This window comes from Lepidochelys kempii, chromosome 9, assembly GCF_965140265.1.
Source record: "Lepidochelys kempii isolate rLepKem1 chromosome 9, rLepKem1.hap2, whole genome shotgun sequence".
In the NCBI taxonomy this organism is placed as follows: Eukaryota; Metazoa; Chordata; order Testudines; family Cheloniidae; genus Lepidochelys; species Lepidochelys kempii.
Genome location: NC_133264.1, coordinates 57,046,005 through 57,063,834, shown reverse-complemented (window position 1 = coordinate 57,063,834; position 17,830 = coordinate 57,046,005). Strand labels below are relative to the sequence as shown.

At 42.3% G+C, this 17,830-nt stretch overlaps 2 protein-coding genes across 19 annotated transcripts in view; one reads left to right on the top strand and one right to left on the bottom strand.

Moving 5' to 3' along the window:
* LOC140917504 (SLAIN motif-containing protein-like) overlaps window positions 1-17,830 on the bottom strand; it is a 116,846-nt gene that overhangs the window by 38,577 nt on the left and 60,439 nt on the right. For 3 of the 11 annotated variants that reach the window (XM_073360532.1, XM_073360535.1, XM_073360539.1), the window contains one exon: window positions 10,310-11,546. The exons of 6 other annotated variants lie outside the window; for them this stretch is intronic. In XM_073360532.1, the coding sequence (XP_073216633.1) occupies window positions 11,480-11,546 (67 nt within the window). In that variant the 3' untranslated portion in view covers window positions 10,310-11,479. Of the gene's footprint in view, window positions 1-10,309; window positions 11,586-16,685; window positions 17,566-17,830 lie in introns of those variants that run through there. 2 more of the 11 variants (XM_073360534.1, XM_073360536.1) reach the window with 2 other exon arrangements.
* VAMP7 (vesicle associated membrane protein 7) overlaps window positions 1-17,830 on the top strand; it is an 83,878-nt gene that overhangs the window by 52,909 nt on the left and 13,139 nt on the right. For 2 of the 8 annotated variants that reach the window (XM_073360548.1, XM_073360552.1), the window contains 2 exons: window positions 1,345-1,382; window positions 5,487-5,505. In XM_073360548.1, coding sequence (XP_073216649.1) covers window positions 1,345-1,382; window positions 5,487-5,490 — 42 coding nt within the window. In that variant the 3' untranslated portion in view covers window positions 5,491-5,505. Of the gene's footprint in view, window positions 1-1,026; window positions 3,389-5,486; window positions 5,506-17,830 lie in introns of those variants that run through there. The other 6 variants (XM_073360545.1, XM_073360550.1, XM_073360544.1 and 3 more) reach the window with 3 other exon arrangements.

Sequence of the window (17,830 nt, the reverse complement as noted above, 5' to 3'; positions counted from 1 at the left end):
TAGAGCTGTTTGGGAATTTTTCATCAATGATTTCCCAACAAAAAATGCCCTTTTCCCAAAAATATCTTCTGCAGAAAATTCATTTTGCCAAAAAATTCTGTTTTTCCATCAAGAAAATTGAAGTGATGATTCCCTGGCTGGCTGCCCACCTGGAAAACTCTTGTCGATTACATTTTCTACCTGCTAGTTCTAGGGCCCAAGAGTTAGGAGGCCAGCTCCTGGGGAGGGAAAGACTTCCTTCAGGCAGGAAGCCAGACATTTCGTTTTGGTTCTCTCAAAATGAAATTCTCTCAATCCATTCCCACAAAAAAAGTTTCATTTTGACTTGTTCCATCCCAAATATGAAGGACCTTTTTCAAAAATGGGAATTTTTTTTATAGGAAGGGATTTCTCTTTTCCAGCCATTTCTAGCCCTGCCCATAACGGTGTGCAGGGGTGATATCCTCTATCTTAATGTATCAGATGAGGACAGGAAGTGTAGCATTCCAGAGGGTGTCCCATCGCCATTCTCTCTAGTTGTATATAGCCCTGTAAGGGAGGGCAGGGACATAGCTGTCTTGTTGACTCTTAAAATCTGAAGCACTGGGTTCACAGTATCTGGGCCCAGTGGAGACTTAAGTTTTAAGGAGTGCCTGTGCCCTCGTTGCTGACTCTTACTTGAAATGGTGTTATGCCTGAGTCATGGCCTCTCCTCCTCCTCCTCAGGTATTTACCCTCAAATGTTCTTGCTCTTAACATCTTTCATCTGAGGACCTCAAGGCATAATTGCAGGTGACATAAGGAGAGCTTTGCACCTGATGGAGCCTTGCATCACTCTGCAGGGACAATAGTGTTATCCCAGTGTTGCAGTTGGGGAAACTGAGGCAGAGTTTCCCCAAGTCGTTGAATGCCGAAGGAGAAGTTGGTGGCAGAGACAGGAATAGTACCCTTGTCTGGGTTTTCAAACCTTGTTCTAAGTACTTGACTGCTACATGCTGAGTGATAGGAAAGATTCTCTATCCATGTGACAGTGCTTTCTTCCTCCAGGTGGTCATCTACATCATTGTGTCAGCTGCCTGCGGGGGGCTTACATGGCCCAGCTGTGTGCAGAAGTAAACAGATGGCCTGTGCTGATCAGCCAAGGATGAGAGCACATGAGTGTGTGCGAAGGAGCAACCCACAAAATAACTTGTCTTTCACTACTGACACATCATTCTTCCATCCTTCCAGGACTTCATACTTCTCTTTGCCTTATCACCCCCAGTGGCCCCAAGTCACTGCCTCAGTGCAGTTTCAGCCTCAACGAAGAGCTGTTTTAAAACTACTTGAAGGGATTTTGTTTTTGTTCTTTTGTCTTAACTGCAGCTTCTCAGCTGGGCAGGCAGTGAGGCTGGCTCCAGAGGGTATGTGCATGCTTCTCTGTGTGTGTATGTACAGCTTTGCACTTTAATGGAAGTGTGCTAAGCAGAGAACAGCATTGCTAGTGCCTCCATCTCTGCATGAGGAGTGGGGCTGGAGAGCTCAAGATGGGTCAATGAAGGTAGGCAGAGTGATGAAAGTCCATTTTGCTGCCACTATATTGGGATCTAATTAACATCTCCTCCCTACATGTTTGGTCCACAAAGTGATGCATTATGTAGGGTTCAATGCTTACTTGTTCAGGGGCCACTAATGCAAACATGGGTTGAGGTCACAAATAGAATGGCACAGTAGATGTTAAGATCCCTCAAAGGCATAGGCCCCTCCTGGAGACACATCTCCCTCTTCAATAATGAACCCTTTTCTCCTTTGGGGAATCTCTTTGGACAGCTGTACAGATGGGGGGGATTGAGTGGGCATGTTGAAATGACTCCTCTTTCACCCCATCTTCTGCTCAGCTCCCCTACTTTGTGACTAAGTTGATAGAGTAAAGATGATGATTGTGATAAACTTGGCTGCTGTTTGTCATTGTGTTAAGTATCGCTTCTGTCCTGTATGTTTAATCGTCCCCCACTCAAAATAAACTTACAGCAAGTGCTTATTACTCAAGATGGAGGAGATGGAATTGGGGTGACGCCTCTTCTCTAGTTTTCAAAGAGGATATGTGTTCTGAGTTCTATGAGGTGCCATGTACTTGCATTTCCATCCTGGTCAGATCCTTCCACGTTAAAGAAACAAACCACTGAAAACAGGTAACTGATGGTTCCTTCCCAGTTCTAAGTCTCACCTTGTGCTGGTCTGAAGGGAAACTCTTATCCAGATATGTATTCTAGATTCTTATCTGTGGTACAAAACACCAACATTAACAACCAAAGGCAGGGGTCCTTGACAAATATACTGCTGTGAGAACCTCACAGGGCCAAAAACAGCCCCACAGAACCTTGTCCAGTGTCTGATGATAGGACAAAAGGTTTATAATCAAAGCTATCTGGATGTCCTTATCTAAGGGTAGCCCTGTATAATTCATCAATAGCGAAATGGGGGTGGCACTGTCCAGTTATATACAGTGCAGATTTGTAAAATAGTGGCTTGAGGTCTGACCTAGGCAGTGTGTAAAAGGCTTGCTCACTCTTTATTGGTAAACTGTTCAATATTTTTTTTGAAAGAGCTGTTTCCTGTGGAGGGGATGGAGACAAAAGCAAATCCTCTGATAAATGAGAACTATGAGGTGGCTTAACACAAATATCAAACTCCTGGGCCCTAGAGTTTCCCACTGCTCAGTCACTGAGAAACTAACTCAACCTCCACCTTCTTAATAATAGATGTGTGGGAGGAAGGGAGAGAGGCTTAATCCTAGTGCTTATTGCAGTGCCCTTAATCAGATGTGATGTACAGAACATCTTTTGCACGCTGGCCTTGAGGAGTTTATCCGAGGCCATTTAGTACTGGGTCCCCGTGAAACGGCACTGAAAACCAAATTGCCACCCCATCACATCCTTTGTACTGCTGCATGTTACACACTGATCTCTCAGTGGGTTCCATTCTGTAACAGTGCTCTAAATTAACATCCATGCATCCTCAGTAGGTCAAAATCTGACCCATGATAGTTGGAAATTGGTAAGTAGTGTCTTCCTGCCATGCAAATAAATATTTGTGAGCCTGTTCAGTCCAACTGGAGATACAAATGAACTTATCACTAAGAATAGAAGCAGTGCTGAGTTTATTGGAAACCCTCAATTGGTGAAATACTCATGGCTCATCTGGGAAGTGCAGGAGATAGGTCATCTCCTTCAAGCATGCACTACTGCCCACAATCAGTGTGCAACTGTGCATGTTTTAAGGATTGATAATGTTACTGTTAACTTCCTATGATTTGTCTGTTTATGTACAAACACTTTTTATATAAATGATTTCCTTGTTTTAAAGAATGCAATGAGGCATTACTGTAAAACAAAATTAACCTGTTTGAATAAATTTACTGTATGTCAAATGACCAGACTTTGTGAAGTTTTGTGAGGGGTAGCTTGGCATTAAATGGCTGCTCCCAACTCATGGTGGAGGAGCACCACTAATCTTAAACTCAGCAGTGTTCTGAAAAGTTATTCTTTAAGACGCTGCGTAACCTAACTTGGTGTGCTTTTGAAATAGGCCAAATTACTAAAAGATACTTTAAATACATCAGCAGTAGTGCTGCCTGTCCTGATTAGACTAATTTAGTTTCTCCTGAGCAGCAAGAAAACTAGTCACTACCCCTGTGTAGACCCTTGCCGATAAAGCATATTTCCAAATCCTCCACATGGGGAAGAGTTTGGTACATACTTAAATCAAGTAGAAAAACAGCTTCAAGAAAGCAGATTAAAACAAATCTGGACCATCTTTTTCTGTTTGTACAGCACCTAGCATAAGGGCTATAATCAGGGTTGTCTATCTGCTTCTGCAATGCACTTTTGTGTAGCCATCCTCAGCATGACAGATGTTGCCCTCAGGAGCTAGACTGGAATAAGCTGTCAGAAGTGAATTTTGTGGAGAACTCAGTAAAAAGCATGCAGAGATTCTTAATATGACTCTAAACCAACCATCCCCTTTTCATGTGCAAGAAGAAAGAGAAGAGACTTAGTCCTTTCTGCTCAATCCCACAGCAAGACACTTCTTGCAGGTGGGAATACAGCTCAAATCTTCAAGTAGAAGTATTCACCAGAGAAAGAAGGAACTGTTGTCAGATTATTCACTGCCTTGCACCTTAGTCATTTAACTCTGATGAAATGAGAGCCATTGTTACACACACTCTGTACAGGTAATAAATAGCTAGATGGTGTAAGGTACCAGAGAATTGGGTCTTGCATATTGGTTGAAAGACATGTTGTCCTTAATGTTGGGAAACTCCATTATGTATCTTGTCTGAACTCTACAGTGAACTTTATTTTGCAGGCTACTCCAATTAAAATGCTAACTCTAGTCCAGGTTGATAAAGTATAGTGTTTTCCTACACATTAAATGTAGCAAATATTGTTAATGGGCTGTTCTAAGTCCAAAACAAAGCCTGTTTACTAGAAAATACATGATTTTTCCCATGCTTAATGCTTGGCTTGATATGAAATGCAAAAATGTCTGTGAGCTATCCCCTTTCATCTTCAAAACATCCTTTGCATAAAACATTCTATTTAATATAACTGATTTAAGCTAAATATCTTGCATGGCCTTCTAGTAGTGGTACTGCTGATTCAGGCAGCTAAAAGAATGCTGCAATAATTGCTTACTGTGGAACTTGCTCTGCAGAAAGAATGTTAAACTGAGTTTTAAATTAGTATTTAAGATATGAACCATTTGGGCTACCACTTAAGATTCCATCAGGAATCCATAACAGATTCAGAACAATTAAGTCACTGAAAAATCAAGTTTAGAATTTACACTTTAAAGGGTGCTTACATTTAAAATGTCCCAAAAAGCCTGTGGGACTCCAGCTCTAAAGGAAAATCCAAGTGCCAACTCTGAAAGCACTGGCTAAACTGACTTTATGCGTGTGTAGCAGGCACTCAATATTTTCTACATGCCTGTACCACCTGTGATTCAACATAGCTAATGCTACCGTTAAAATATCTTGTTTACTACAGTTTACCTTTACGAAGCACCTGCTCAGAGGGAAAGTGTGTGGAACAGTTAGCTAAAAGAAAGTAGTAAAAAAAGCAGCAGCCAGGATTTAAACTCCTCTGCTAGTTTTTTTTTAAATGCAGTGTGCAGCCTTCATCCTAATCTAAGTTTTCTAGCCCAGTTTAATTTTGGTATAGCTAGGCAAGAAGCCTCAATCTCAATGACTAAATACTGATAAGGAACTGTAATATATCTAGTCCTTCCCCAGTGACTGAGCTAGCATGGGGAGAAGGAGCTAGTCATCAGCTGTCAGTCAATAAGTAAAGTACTCAAAGCCAAGTCAGCATTATTCCTTAAACCTCATCTTCAAAATGTTTTCTTACATTAGCTAATGAAACAAAAATAATAGACATGGCAGTTTGATAGTTTACCTTGCCCTGCTAACCTTAAAACAACTGCCTTCAAGAGGAGTAACCATGTGAAAACTACCTTACCACTAGGTAACAGGTGGAAAGACAACACTTAGGAAAGAGACATCCAATCGGAGGTACCTCTTTAAATCTGAACAATTGTGCTCTGAAGCTGGAGTCCTGGAGCAGCTGCCTTAAACAGTGAGCTGCAACCAATACCAAGGATTGCTCATCTTTCATTTTCTACCCTTCAACGTCCCCCTCCACAGCTGAGGGCACGCCAAACAGGCGTAAATGAAGATATTATCAGGTATAGTACAACTAAATTTAGTGTGAGCTTGTGAGAGAAGTATTTCATGATATTGAAGGAGATTAGATTTAATTCCAGCCAGTCCAAGTAGTGTTTGGTGTTTTTCTACAGATTTAGACAGCCCACTTTAAAATGTCCACTGTTTAAAAGTTCTCTAACCAAACAAAACTAGCTTCAGAAACTGAGGGTTGGGTCAGTCCCCGAAGTATTTTAAACTAGTCCTTCAAAGCTTTGCAAGTATAAGTTCTCTCCAACTGCTGTTTATTAAAATCTCATTTCTAGTGCTTCTGTTAATCAAACTAATCTACCAATTCATACCTCCATCTGCTGATGTTGTATGGAAAGTCTTGTCCCTTCTTTAACAACAGTACTTGTAGAATCATAGAATATCAGGGTTGGAAGGGACCTCAGGAGGTCATCTAGTCGAAGCCCCTGCTCAAAGCAGGACCAATCCCCAATTAAATCATTCCAGCCAGGGCTTTGTCAAGCCTGAGCTTAAAACTTCTAAGGAAGGAGATTCCACCACCTCCCTAGGTAATGCATTCTAGTGTTTCACCACCCTCCTAGTGAAAAAGATTTTCCGAAAAACCAACCTAAATCTCCCCCACTGCAACTTGAGACCATTACTCCTTGTTCTGTCATCTGCTACCACTGAGAACAGTCTAGAGCCATCCTCTTTGGAACCCCCTTTCAGGTAGTTGAAAGCAGCTATCAAGTCCCCCCTCATTCTTCTCCTCCATAGACTAAACATCCCCAGTTCCCTCAGCCTCTTCTCATAAGTCATGTTCCCGTCCCCTAATCATTTTTGTTACCCTCCACTTGACTCTCTCCAATTTTTCCACATCCTTCTTGTAGTGTGGGGCCCAAAACTGGACACAGTACTCCAGATGAGGAGTGTCACCAGTGTCGAATAGAGGGGAACGATCACATCCCTCGAGCTGCTGGCAATGCCCCTACTTATACATCCCAAAATGCCATTAGCCTTCTTGGCAACAAGGGCACACTGTTGACTCATATCCAGCTTCTCATCCACTGTAACCCCTAGGTCCTTTTCTGCAGAACTGCTGCCGAGCCATTCGGTCCCTAGTCTATAGCAGTGCATTGGATTCTTCTGTCCTAAGTGCAGGACTCTGCACTTGTCCTTGAACTTCATCAGATTTCTTTTGGCCCAATCCTCCAATTTGTCTAGGTCCCTCTGTATCCTATCCCTACCCTCCAGCATATCTACCTCTCCTCCCATCCTCCAGATCATTTATGAAGATATTGAACAAAACCGGCCTCAGGACCGACCCTTGGGGCACTCCACTTGATACCAGCTGCCAACTAGACATGGAGCCATTGATCACTACCCGTTGAGCCCAACAATCTAGCCAGCTTTCTATCCACCTTATACTCCATTCATCCAGCCCATACTTCAACTTGCTGGCAAGAATACTGTGGGAGACAGTGTTAAAAGCTTTGCTAAAGTCAAGGAACACGTCCACTGCTTTCCCTTCATCCACAGAGCCAGTTATCTCGTCATAGAAGGCAATTAGATTAGTCAGGCATGACTTGCCCTTGGTGAATCCATGCTGACTGTTCCTGATCACTTTCCTCTAAGTGCTTCAGAATTGAGTCCTTGAGGACCTGCTCCATGATTTTTCCAGGGACTGAGGTGAGGCTGACTGGCCTGTAGTTCCCAGGATCCTCCTCCTTCCTTTTTTTAAAGATGGGCACTACATTAGCCTTTTTCCAGTCGTCCAGGACGTCCCCCAATTGCCATAAGTTTTCAAAGATAATGGCCAATGGCTCTGCAATCACATCCGCCAACTGCTTTAGCACTCTCGGCCCCATGGACTTGTGCACAACCAGCTTTTCTAAATAGTCCCGAACCACTTCTTTCTCCAGAGGGTTGGTCACCTCCTCCCCATGCTGTGCTGCCCAGTGCAGTAGTCTGAGAGCTGACCTTGTTCATGAAGATAGAGGCAAAAAAAGCATTGAGTACATTAGCTTTTTCCACATCCTCTGTCACGAGGTTGCCTCCCTCATTCAGTAAGAGGCCCACACTTTCCTTGACTTTCTTCTTGTTGCTAACATACCTGAAGAAACCCTTCTTGTTACTCTTAACATCTCTTGCTAGTTGCACCTCCAGGTGTGATTTGGCCTTGCTGATTTCACTCCTTCGTGCCCAAGCAATATTTTTATACTCCTCTCTGGTCACTTGTCCAATCTTCCACTTCTTGTAAGCTTTTTTGTATTTAAGATCAGCAAGGATTTCACTGTTAAGCCAAGCCAGTCTCCTGCCATATTTACTATTCTTTCTACACCTGGGGATGGTTTGTCCCTGTAACAATAAGGATTCTTTAAAATACAGCCACCTCTCCTGGACTCCTTTCCCCCTTATGTTATTCTCCCAGGGGATCTTGCTCATTAGCTCCCTGAGGGAGTCCAAGTCTGCTTTTCTGAAGTCCAGGGTCCACATTCTGCTGCTTTCCTTTTTTCCTTGTGTCAGGATGCTGAACTTGACCATCTCATAGTCACTGCCTCCCAGGTACCCATCCACTTTTGCTTCCCCTACTAATTCTTCCCGGTTTGTGAGCAGCAGGTCAAGAAGAGCTCTGCCCCTAGTTGGTTCCTCCAGTACTTGTACCAGGAAATTGTCCCCTACATTTTCAAAAACTTCCTGGATTGTCTGTGCACCACTGTATTGCTCTCCCAGCAGATATCAGAGTGATTGAAGTCTCCCATGAAAACCAGGGCGTTCTCCATGTTCTGTATTACTTCAGACTATCAAATGTACTTGCATGCAACTGCCAGTATTTAATAATACAAAGCAACCTAGATTACTTGGTAGCCGGTACAAGCAAACTAAATATTTTAATACATGTAAATAAATACATCTAGGAACAAAGCATGTAGGCCAGTTATGGGAGACTACCTTCGGATGCAATGACCGAAAAAGATTTTGGTGGTCTTGGAGTCATTGTGGATAGCTCTCTGATAACATCCACTCAATGTGCAGCGGCAGTCAAAAAAGCAAACAATGCTGGGAATCATTAGGAAAGGCACAGATAAAACAAAATATCATAATGCTGCTACATAAATCCATGGTACACCCACACTGAATACTGTGTGCAGATGTGGTTGCCCTATCTCAAAAAAGATGTATTGGAAAAGGTACAGAAAAGGGCAACAAAAATTATTAGGGGTATGGAACAGTTTCCATATGAGGAGAGATTAAGACTGGGATTTTCAGATTGGAAAAGAGATGACTATGGGGGGCGGGGGGGTAATGATGATTAGTGTGGAGAAAGTAAATAAGGAGATATTATTTACTCATAACACAACAACTAGAGATCACCAAATGAAATTAATAGGCAGTAGGTTTAAAACCAACAGAAGTATTTCTTCACACACTCACAGCCAACCTGTGGAACTCTTTGCCAGAGGATGGTGTGAAGGCCAAGCCTTTAACAGGGTTCAAAAAATAACTAGATAAATTAATGGAGGATGGGCAGGGATGGTGTTCCTAGCCTGTTTGCCAGAAGGTGGGAATGATTACCTGTTCTGTTCATTCCCTCTGAAGCACCTGGCATTGGCCACTGTCAGAAGACAGGATACTGAGCTAGATAGACCTTTAGTCTGACCCAGTATGTCTGTTCTTAACTGTCTGGCTGTTAACAGCAGAATAGGAGGTCATAGTGCAACACTGCCTAAAAGAGCTGCTGTGATGCATAAATGGGAACCTCAAGTGTGAGTAGGAAGATTCTACCTCTGTATTTGGTGCTGGTGCAACCACTGCTCGAATAGTATGTCCACAATTCAAAAATGATGTTGATTAAACTGGAGAGGATTCACACAAGAATGACCAAAGGATTACAAAACCTGTTTTATAGTGACTGAGCTCCTTATAGTTTAATAAAGAAAAGGTTAAGGAGTGATCTGATTAGTGTACAAGTATTTACAGGGGGAACAAATATTTAAGGCTCTTCAATCTAGCAGAGAAATGTATAACAATCCAATGGCTGGAAGTTGAAGCTCGGCAGATTTGGACTGGAACGAATGTGTACATTTAACAGTGAAAGTTAAATCCAAGGGGTCATGGATTTTTAAAAATAAGATTGGGTGTTTTCCAAAATAATTCTGAGTATATCTTTAGAAAGTTTTATTGCCTGCATTTACAGGTTGTCAGGCTAGATTATCACAATGATCCCTTCTGGCCTTGGAAGCTATGAATATATGCTTCTGCAGTTTATCACAGTCACCTCACCCTGCAATCAGGGTTGATTCCTGCAGAAATAGTAGGAGAGAATGATTCCAGGCCCCCATTTTGTTAACTTTCCCTTACAAATAACTTGGATTCATATGTTTCTCTGAAGTTTTCTAAAATGACATTCCAGTTGATTTAAGGCTTCAGGGTGAGTGTGAATGTATCATCAATTTTAATCTACCTATATGTAATTACTAAATAGAAGCCTGTAATGCAAATAATAGACAGATAGTAAAAGTTTTCTGTAGTGGTTAACCCACGTGTTTCTGAAAATAATTAAGGCTTGAGATCTATGAAAGTGGAGATTTTGTCCCTCTGCCCACTAACTATTTTTATAAAAATAATACCAAAAAGTTCATTAAAGAAGCATTATTTTTATTAAACTACAATATCAAATCACATTGATGGCAGGGAGAACAGCGCTGTGCTCTATTACCAGTGCATATTTCAGAAAATATGATCGAATCAGTGGTCTCCATAGTTTAAAATGGGTCCCTGTCCTCAGCAAACAGATTCCTTCGTATGAAAAAAATGCAGTAGAAAAGCTTTATACAAAACTAATAAAGGGCAACTGTTACCAATTGGGAATGGGTAAAGTAGATCATGGAGAGAATCACTTCAAGTGCAATAGCTTCTCTCCAATATACAAGGGGAGGCCATTCAGTACTGGACTCACCTGTAGTAGTTCAGATTACCAATGTTTGGTATTTCCTTGTGAAGTTATGGAACACAGCAAATACTGAAATGTGATAGATAGTTTTTAAGTAGCACCCATTGAAGTGTGACTGCCTGTTCATAAACCCACACAAATATTGTGTACTACTCCTTCATCTGTGAACTTACACTTGGTGATGCACACACTAATACAAACATCTTTTTGAACTGCACTACTGAGTTATAAAAAGCTGCTTCATCTTCGAGAAGAAACATTCTCTACAGGAACAAGTAAAAAAAAATCTGAATTTCAGGCAAATGTTAGATTACACCAGGTGAATTTAAAAAAAACAAACTCACTCATTTTCTAACATCTATACAGCTATTTCTCTAATATCCAAACCACTGATTTACAACAAAGAAGCACAGTGGGTTGAAATTTCTTGATGGCACAAACATGACCACCTGTGCCCTTCCAAGCAAATTTTCCCATGAACAGATCATACTGAATCTCAGTCACCATCTCTTCCAGCAACACTGCTGGTCTGGTAGAAGTTTGTACTAGAGATACAAAGGCTAGAGTCAACCAGTCTTCATCTGATGCTTTTCAGACTTCAGTAGTATACTCTGAACAGTAGGAACACAGTAAAGAAAAAGTTGTCCATTTCTACCACTAAGAGACCAAGCTCTTGGTAAAATAAATGAAGGCAAGGGGGTCATTTGCATTCAAAAGATGGGGAAAACATACAAGTCAGTCCTATGTGATGAGTCTGGGGCAAGGTGTATTTTAAAATAATGTTCTCATGCCCAGCCAGCTGGGGGTCTGCTTCATACAGATGTTTGGCAGTTTATCAGCTTCTCTGGGTTGGCTTAGTAACACCCATCCTTCCAGGAATCATCAGCAGTTGTCTGACTGGTCTTTGCTGACTGAGGAAATCTATTTTAAAAATACAAAAAAGCCAACACATCAGACAGACTGATGCATTGGGGTACATTTAAAAAAAAGAGCAACAAGAAATGAAATGCTCATTAAAGCATGAGAAACATGCCAGAGAAACATTAGTGCGCCAAGCCTTGAGACTGAATGCTGGTATTTTTGCTTTTACAAAATCCATTTGTTATCACAGAATTTTAGCACCTGCCCTACAGTCATGTCTTAAAGTCCATAGTTCCCTGTTACACTCACACCCATGAATACCAACTATTAAAGGCAGCCCCGTGTTTTAAGGCATGCTAGTGCAAGAGACAGGAAACTGCAGCAGGCTCAGGTAATGTTGAAAAAGGCTTTAAAGTTAGACATAACAGCAGCCATGGTCCATCTAGCCCAATATCCTGTCTTCCAACAGGGGCCAGTACCAGATGCTTCAGAGGGAATGAACAGAACAGGCAATCAAGTGATCCTCCTATCATCCAGACCACTCTCCCTACAAGGTGCATGATAATCAAGGTGGGGGGTGAGAAAACCTGGATTTGTGCTGGAAATGGCCCACCTTGATTATCATGCACATTGTAGGGAGAGTGGTCACTTTTGACAAGCTATTACCAGCAGGAGAGTGAGTTTGTGTGTGTGGTTTTTGGAGGGGGGTGAGGGAGTGAGAGAACCTGGATTTGTGCTGGAAATGACCCACCTTGATTATCATACACATTGTGAAGAGAGTGGTCACTTTGGATGGGCTATTACCAGCAGGAGAGTGAGTTTGTGTGTGGGGGGCGGAGGGTGAGAAAACCTGGATTTGTGCTGGAAATGGCCCAACTTGATGATCACTATAGATAAGCTATTACCAGCAGGACAATGGGGTGGGAGGGGGTATTGTTTCATGGTCTGTGTGTGTATATAATGTCTTCTGCAGTTTCCACGGTATGCATCCGATGAAGTGAGCTGTAGCTCACGAAAGTTCATGCTCAAATAAATTGGTTAGTCTCTAAGGAGCCACAAGTACTCCTTTTCTTTTTGGATTTGAATAGCCTCCTAGTTAATAAGAACAGATTGGTACAAGAAACCAGGAGAGAAGTAAGAAAGTTACCAGTATTGCAGCGCTTGTTTTGAGGGAAAAACTTTGTAGGATTATGAAGGCACTTTAAATGTTAAAGTATTTTTAATGTACGGCCTACATTTAACCTTAGTGTCCCATTAAGCAAGATAAGAAGCTATTTTAAAAATGTGAACTTTCCACTGAGGAGAGAACACATTAGTGATGGCCCCCAGCTGCACCCTTCATCAGGGAAACTGTATGGTCTAGTCAGTGAATAGAACAACTTGGATTCAAGAGATCTGAATTCTCTTCCTTGCTCTGGCCACTGACTCAGTGATGCTCAGCAAATAATTTCACCTCTGCCTGTGAAATGTGTAAATTAAGCTGATCCCAACTCCAACTGAATACTGAAGTCACTATGTCACATCACAAAGTGATTTTCTGCCATCCATAGAATTCTCTCAAGCATTGCTCCCTGCAGTCATAATTAGCAAGGAAAGCTTCTCAGGTTACTAGAATCATAGAATATCAGAGTTCAAAGGGACCTCAGGAGGTCATCTAGTCCAACCCCCTGCTCAAAGCAGGACCAATCCCCAATTTTTGCCCCAGATCCCTAAATGGCCCCTCAAGGATTGACCTCACAACCCTGGTTTTAGCAGACCAATGCTCAAACCACTGAGCTCTCCCTCCCCCCTTCCTTCCTACCTAATCAAAAGGAAATTTGTATGGGCAGAAATAGGACAGAGGAGGTAGCTGACTTCTCTGTTTACCTTTTTGGTGACAAGAGATTATTTCTCTCAACACAATATGCACACTCATTTTGTATTATTGCTAATGGTGAAATTTAGAGCCCAGCTGCTCCAATGCATTAAACATAAGCCCTTGCTTTCACCCAGTTGTCTGGCTCTTTAAGAAGTTGCTGAAGTGGCATATATGTATAAGAGAGATGTGTTAAAATTAGGATTGTCAAGCAATTAAAAAAGTTAACTGCGATTAACTGCACTGTTATTAATAGAATACCATTTATTTAAATATTTTTGGATGTTTTCTACATTTTCAAATATATTGATTTCAATTACAACATGGAATACAAAGTGTACAGTCCTCACTTTATTTTTATTACAACTATTTACACTGTAAAAAAACAGAAATAGTATTTTTCAATTCACCTAATACAAGTACTGTAGTGCAATCTCGGTCATGAAAGTTGAACTTACAAATGTAGAATTATGTAAAAAAAACTACATTCAAAAATAAAACAATGTAAAATTTAGAGCCTGCAAGTCCACCCAGTCCTCCTACTTGTTAAGCCAATTGCTCAGACAAATAAGTTTGTTTACATTTGCAGGAGATAATACTGCCCGGTTCTTGTTGATAATGTCACCTCACAGTGAGAACAGGCGTTCTCATGGCACTGTTGTAGCCAGAATTGCAAGATATTCTGCTAGGTAGGGACACGCTCCACCTAACGAAGAAAGGGAAGAGCATCTTCGCAAGCAGGCTGGCTAACCTAGTGAGGAGGGCTTTAAACTAGGTTCACCGGGGGAAGAAGACCAAAGCCCTGAGGTAAGTGGGATACCAGGAGGAAGCACGAGCAGGAGAGCTCAAAAGAGGAGGAATCCTGCCTCACACTGAGAAAGCAGGACGATCAGCAAGTTATCTTAAGTGCCTATACACAAATGCAAGAAGCCTGGGAAACAAGCAGGGAGAACTGGAAGTCCTGGCACAGTCAAGGAATTACGATGTGATTGGAATAACAGAGACTTGGTGGGATAACTTACATGACTGCAGTACTGTCATCGATGGATATAAACTGTTCAGGAAGGACAGGCAGGACAGAAAAGGTGAGGAAGTTGCATTGTATGTAAGAGCACTATGACCGCTCAGAGCTCTAGTATGAAACTGCAGAAAAACCTGAGAGTCTCCGGACTAAGTTTAGAAGTGTGAGCAACAAGGGAGATGTTGTGGTGGGAGAATGCTACAGACCACCAGACCAGCGGAATGAGGTGGACAAGGCTTTCTTCAGGCAACTAACAGAAGTTACTAGATCACAGGCCTTGGTTCTCATGGGGGACTTCAATCACCCTTATATCTGCTAGGAGAGCAATACAGCAGTGCACAGACAATCCAGGAAGTTTTTGGAAAGAGTAGGGGACAATTTCCTGGTGCAAGTGCTGGAGGAACCAACGAGGGGCAAAGCTCTTCTTGACCTGCTGCTCACAAACAGGGAAGAATTAGTAGGGGAAGCAAAAGTGGATAGGTACCTGGGAGGCAGTGACCATGAGATGGTAGAGTTCAGAATCCTGACACAAGAAAGAAAGGAGAGCAGCAGAATATGGACCCTGGACTTCAGAGAAGTAGACTTTGACTCCCTCGGGGAACTGATGGGCAGGATCCCCTGGGAGAATAACATGAGGGGGGAAGAAGTCCAGGAGAGCTGGCTGTATTTTAAAGAATCCTTACTGAAGTTGCAGGAACAAACCATCCCGACGTGTAGAAAGAATAGTAAAGATGGCAGGTGACCAGCTTGGCTTAACAATGAAATCCTTCCTGATCTTAAACACAATGAAGAAGCTTACAAGAAGTGGAAGATTGGACAAGTGACCAGGGAGAAGTATAATAATATTGCACAGGCATGCAGGAGTGAAATCAGGAAGGCCAAATCACACTTGGAGTTGCAGCTAGAAAGAGATGTTAAGAGTAATAAGAAAGGTTTCTACAGGTATGTTAGCAACAAGAAGGTGGTCAGGGAAAGTGTGGGCCCCTTACCGAATGGGGGAGGCAACCTAGTGACAGAGGATGTGGAAAAAGCTAATGTACTCAAAGCTTTTTTTGCCTCTCTCTTCATGAACAAGGTCAGCTCCCAGACTACTGCACTGGGCAGCACAGCATGGGGAGGAGGTGACCAGCCCTCTGTGGAGAAAGAAGTGGTTCAGGACTATTTAGAAAAGCTGGACGAGCACAAGTCCCTGAGGCCGGATGCACTGCATCCGAGAATGCTAAAGGAGTGGGCAGATGTGTTTGCAGAGCTATTGGCCATTATCTTTGAACACTCATGGCGACTGGGTGAGGAACTGCCTTTTATGATGAGGTAACTGGCTCTGTGGATGAGGGGAAAGCAGTGGACGTGTTATTCCTTGACTTTAGCAAAGCTTTTGATAGTCTCCCACAATATTCTTGCCAGCAAGTTAAAGTAGTATGGGCTGGATGAATGGACTATAAGGTGGATAGAAAGCTGGCTAAATGATCGGGCTCAACAGGTAGTGATCAATAGTGTCTAGTTGGCAGCCGGTATCAAGTGGAGTGCCCCAAGGGTCCGTCCTGGGGCCAGTTTTTTTCCAACACCTTTATTAATTACCTGGATGATGGGATTAATTGCACCCTCAGCAACTTTGTGGAAGACACTAAGCTGGGGGCGGGGGGGAGAGGTAGATACAATGGAGGGTAGGGATAGGGTTCAGAGTGACCTAGACAAATTGAAGGATTGGGCCAAAAGAAATCTGATGAGGTTCAACAAGGACAAGTGCAGAGTTCTGCACTTAGGAAGGAAGAATCCCATGCACCACTACAGGCTGGGGACCGACTGGCTAAGCAGCAGTTCTGCAGAAAAGGACCTGGGAATTACAGTGGACGAGAAGCTGGAAATGCTTCAGCAGTGTGCCCTCGTTGCCAAGAAGGCAAACGGCATTTTGGGCTGTATAAGTAGGAGCACTGCCAGCAGATTGAGGGATCATTCCCCTCTATTCAGCATTGGTGAGGCCTCATTTGGTGTAGTGTCCAGTTTTGGGCTCCACACTATAAGGATGTGGAAAAATTGGAAAGAGTCCAGCGGAGGGCAACAAAAATGATTAGGGGGCTGGAGCACATGACTTATGAGGAGAAGCTGAGGGAACTGGGATTATTTAGTCTGCAGGAGAGAAGAATGAAGGGGGATTTGATAGCTGCTTTCAACTACCTGAAAGGGGGTTCCAAAGAGGATGGATCTAGACTGTTCTCAGTGGTACCAGATGATAGAACAAGGAGTAATGGTCTCAAGTTGCAGTGGGGGAGGTTTAGGTTGGATATTAGGAAAAACTTTTTCACTAGGAGGATGGTGAAGCACTGGAATGCATTACCTAAGGAGGTGGTGGAATCTCCTTCATTAGAGGTTTTTACTGTCAGGCTTGACAAAGCCCTATCTGGGATGATTTAGTTGGGGATTATGTCCTGCTTTGAGCAAGGGGTTGGACTAGATGACCGCCTGAGGTCCCTTCCAACCCTGGTATTCTATGATATTTACGTGCAGATGCACTAATGATTCATATGTCCTTCATGCTTCAACCACCATTCTAGTGGACATGAGTCCATGCTGATGACTGGTTCTGATTGATAAGAATCCAAAGCAGTGCGGACTGATGCATGTTCATTTTCATTATTTGAGTCAGATGCCACCAGCACAAGGTTGATTTTCTTTTTTGGTGGTTAGGGTTCTGTAGTTTCTGCATTCGAGTGTTGCTCTTTTAAAACTTCTGAAAGCATACTCTACGCCTCATCCCTCTAAGATTTTGGACAGCACTTCAGATTCTTAAACCTTGGGTTGAGTGCTGTAGCTATCTTTAGAAATCACACATTGGTACCTTCTTTGCGTTCTGTCAAATCTGCAGTGAAAGTGTTCTTAAAATGATCAAGATGTGCTGGGTCATCATCCGAGATTGCTATAACATGAAATATATGGCAGAATGTAGATAAAACAGAGCAGGGGACATACAATTCTCCCCCGAGGAGTTCAGTCACAAATTTAATTAACGCATTATTTTTTTAATGAGCGTCATCAGCATGGAAGCATGTCCTCTGGAATGAGGGCTGAAGCATAAAGGGGTATACGAATGTTTAGCATATCTAGCATATAAATACCTTGCAACGCTGGCTACAAAAGTGCCATGCAGATTCTCCTGTTCTCACTTTCTGGTGACATTGTAAATAAGAAGAGGGCAGCATTATCTCCTGTAAATGTAAACAAACTTGTTTGTCTTAGCGATTGGCCGAACAAGAAATAGGACTGAATGCAGTTGTAGGCTCTGAAGTTTCACATTGTTTTGTTTTTGAGAGCAGTTATGTAACAACAAGAAAAATCTACATTTGTAAGTTGCACTTTCATGACAAAGAGATTGCACTACAGTACTTGTATGAGGTGAATTGAAAAATACTATTTCTTTATCATTTTTATAGTGCAAATGTTTAATCAAAAATATACACTTTGATTTCAATT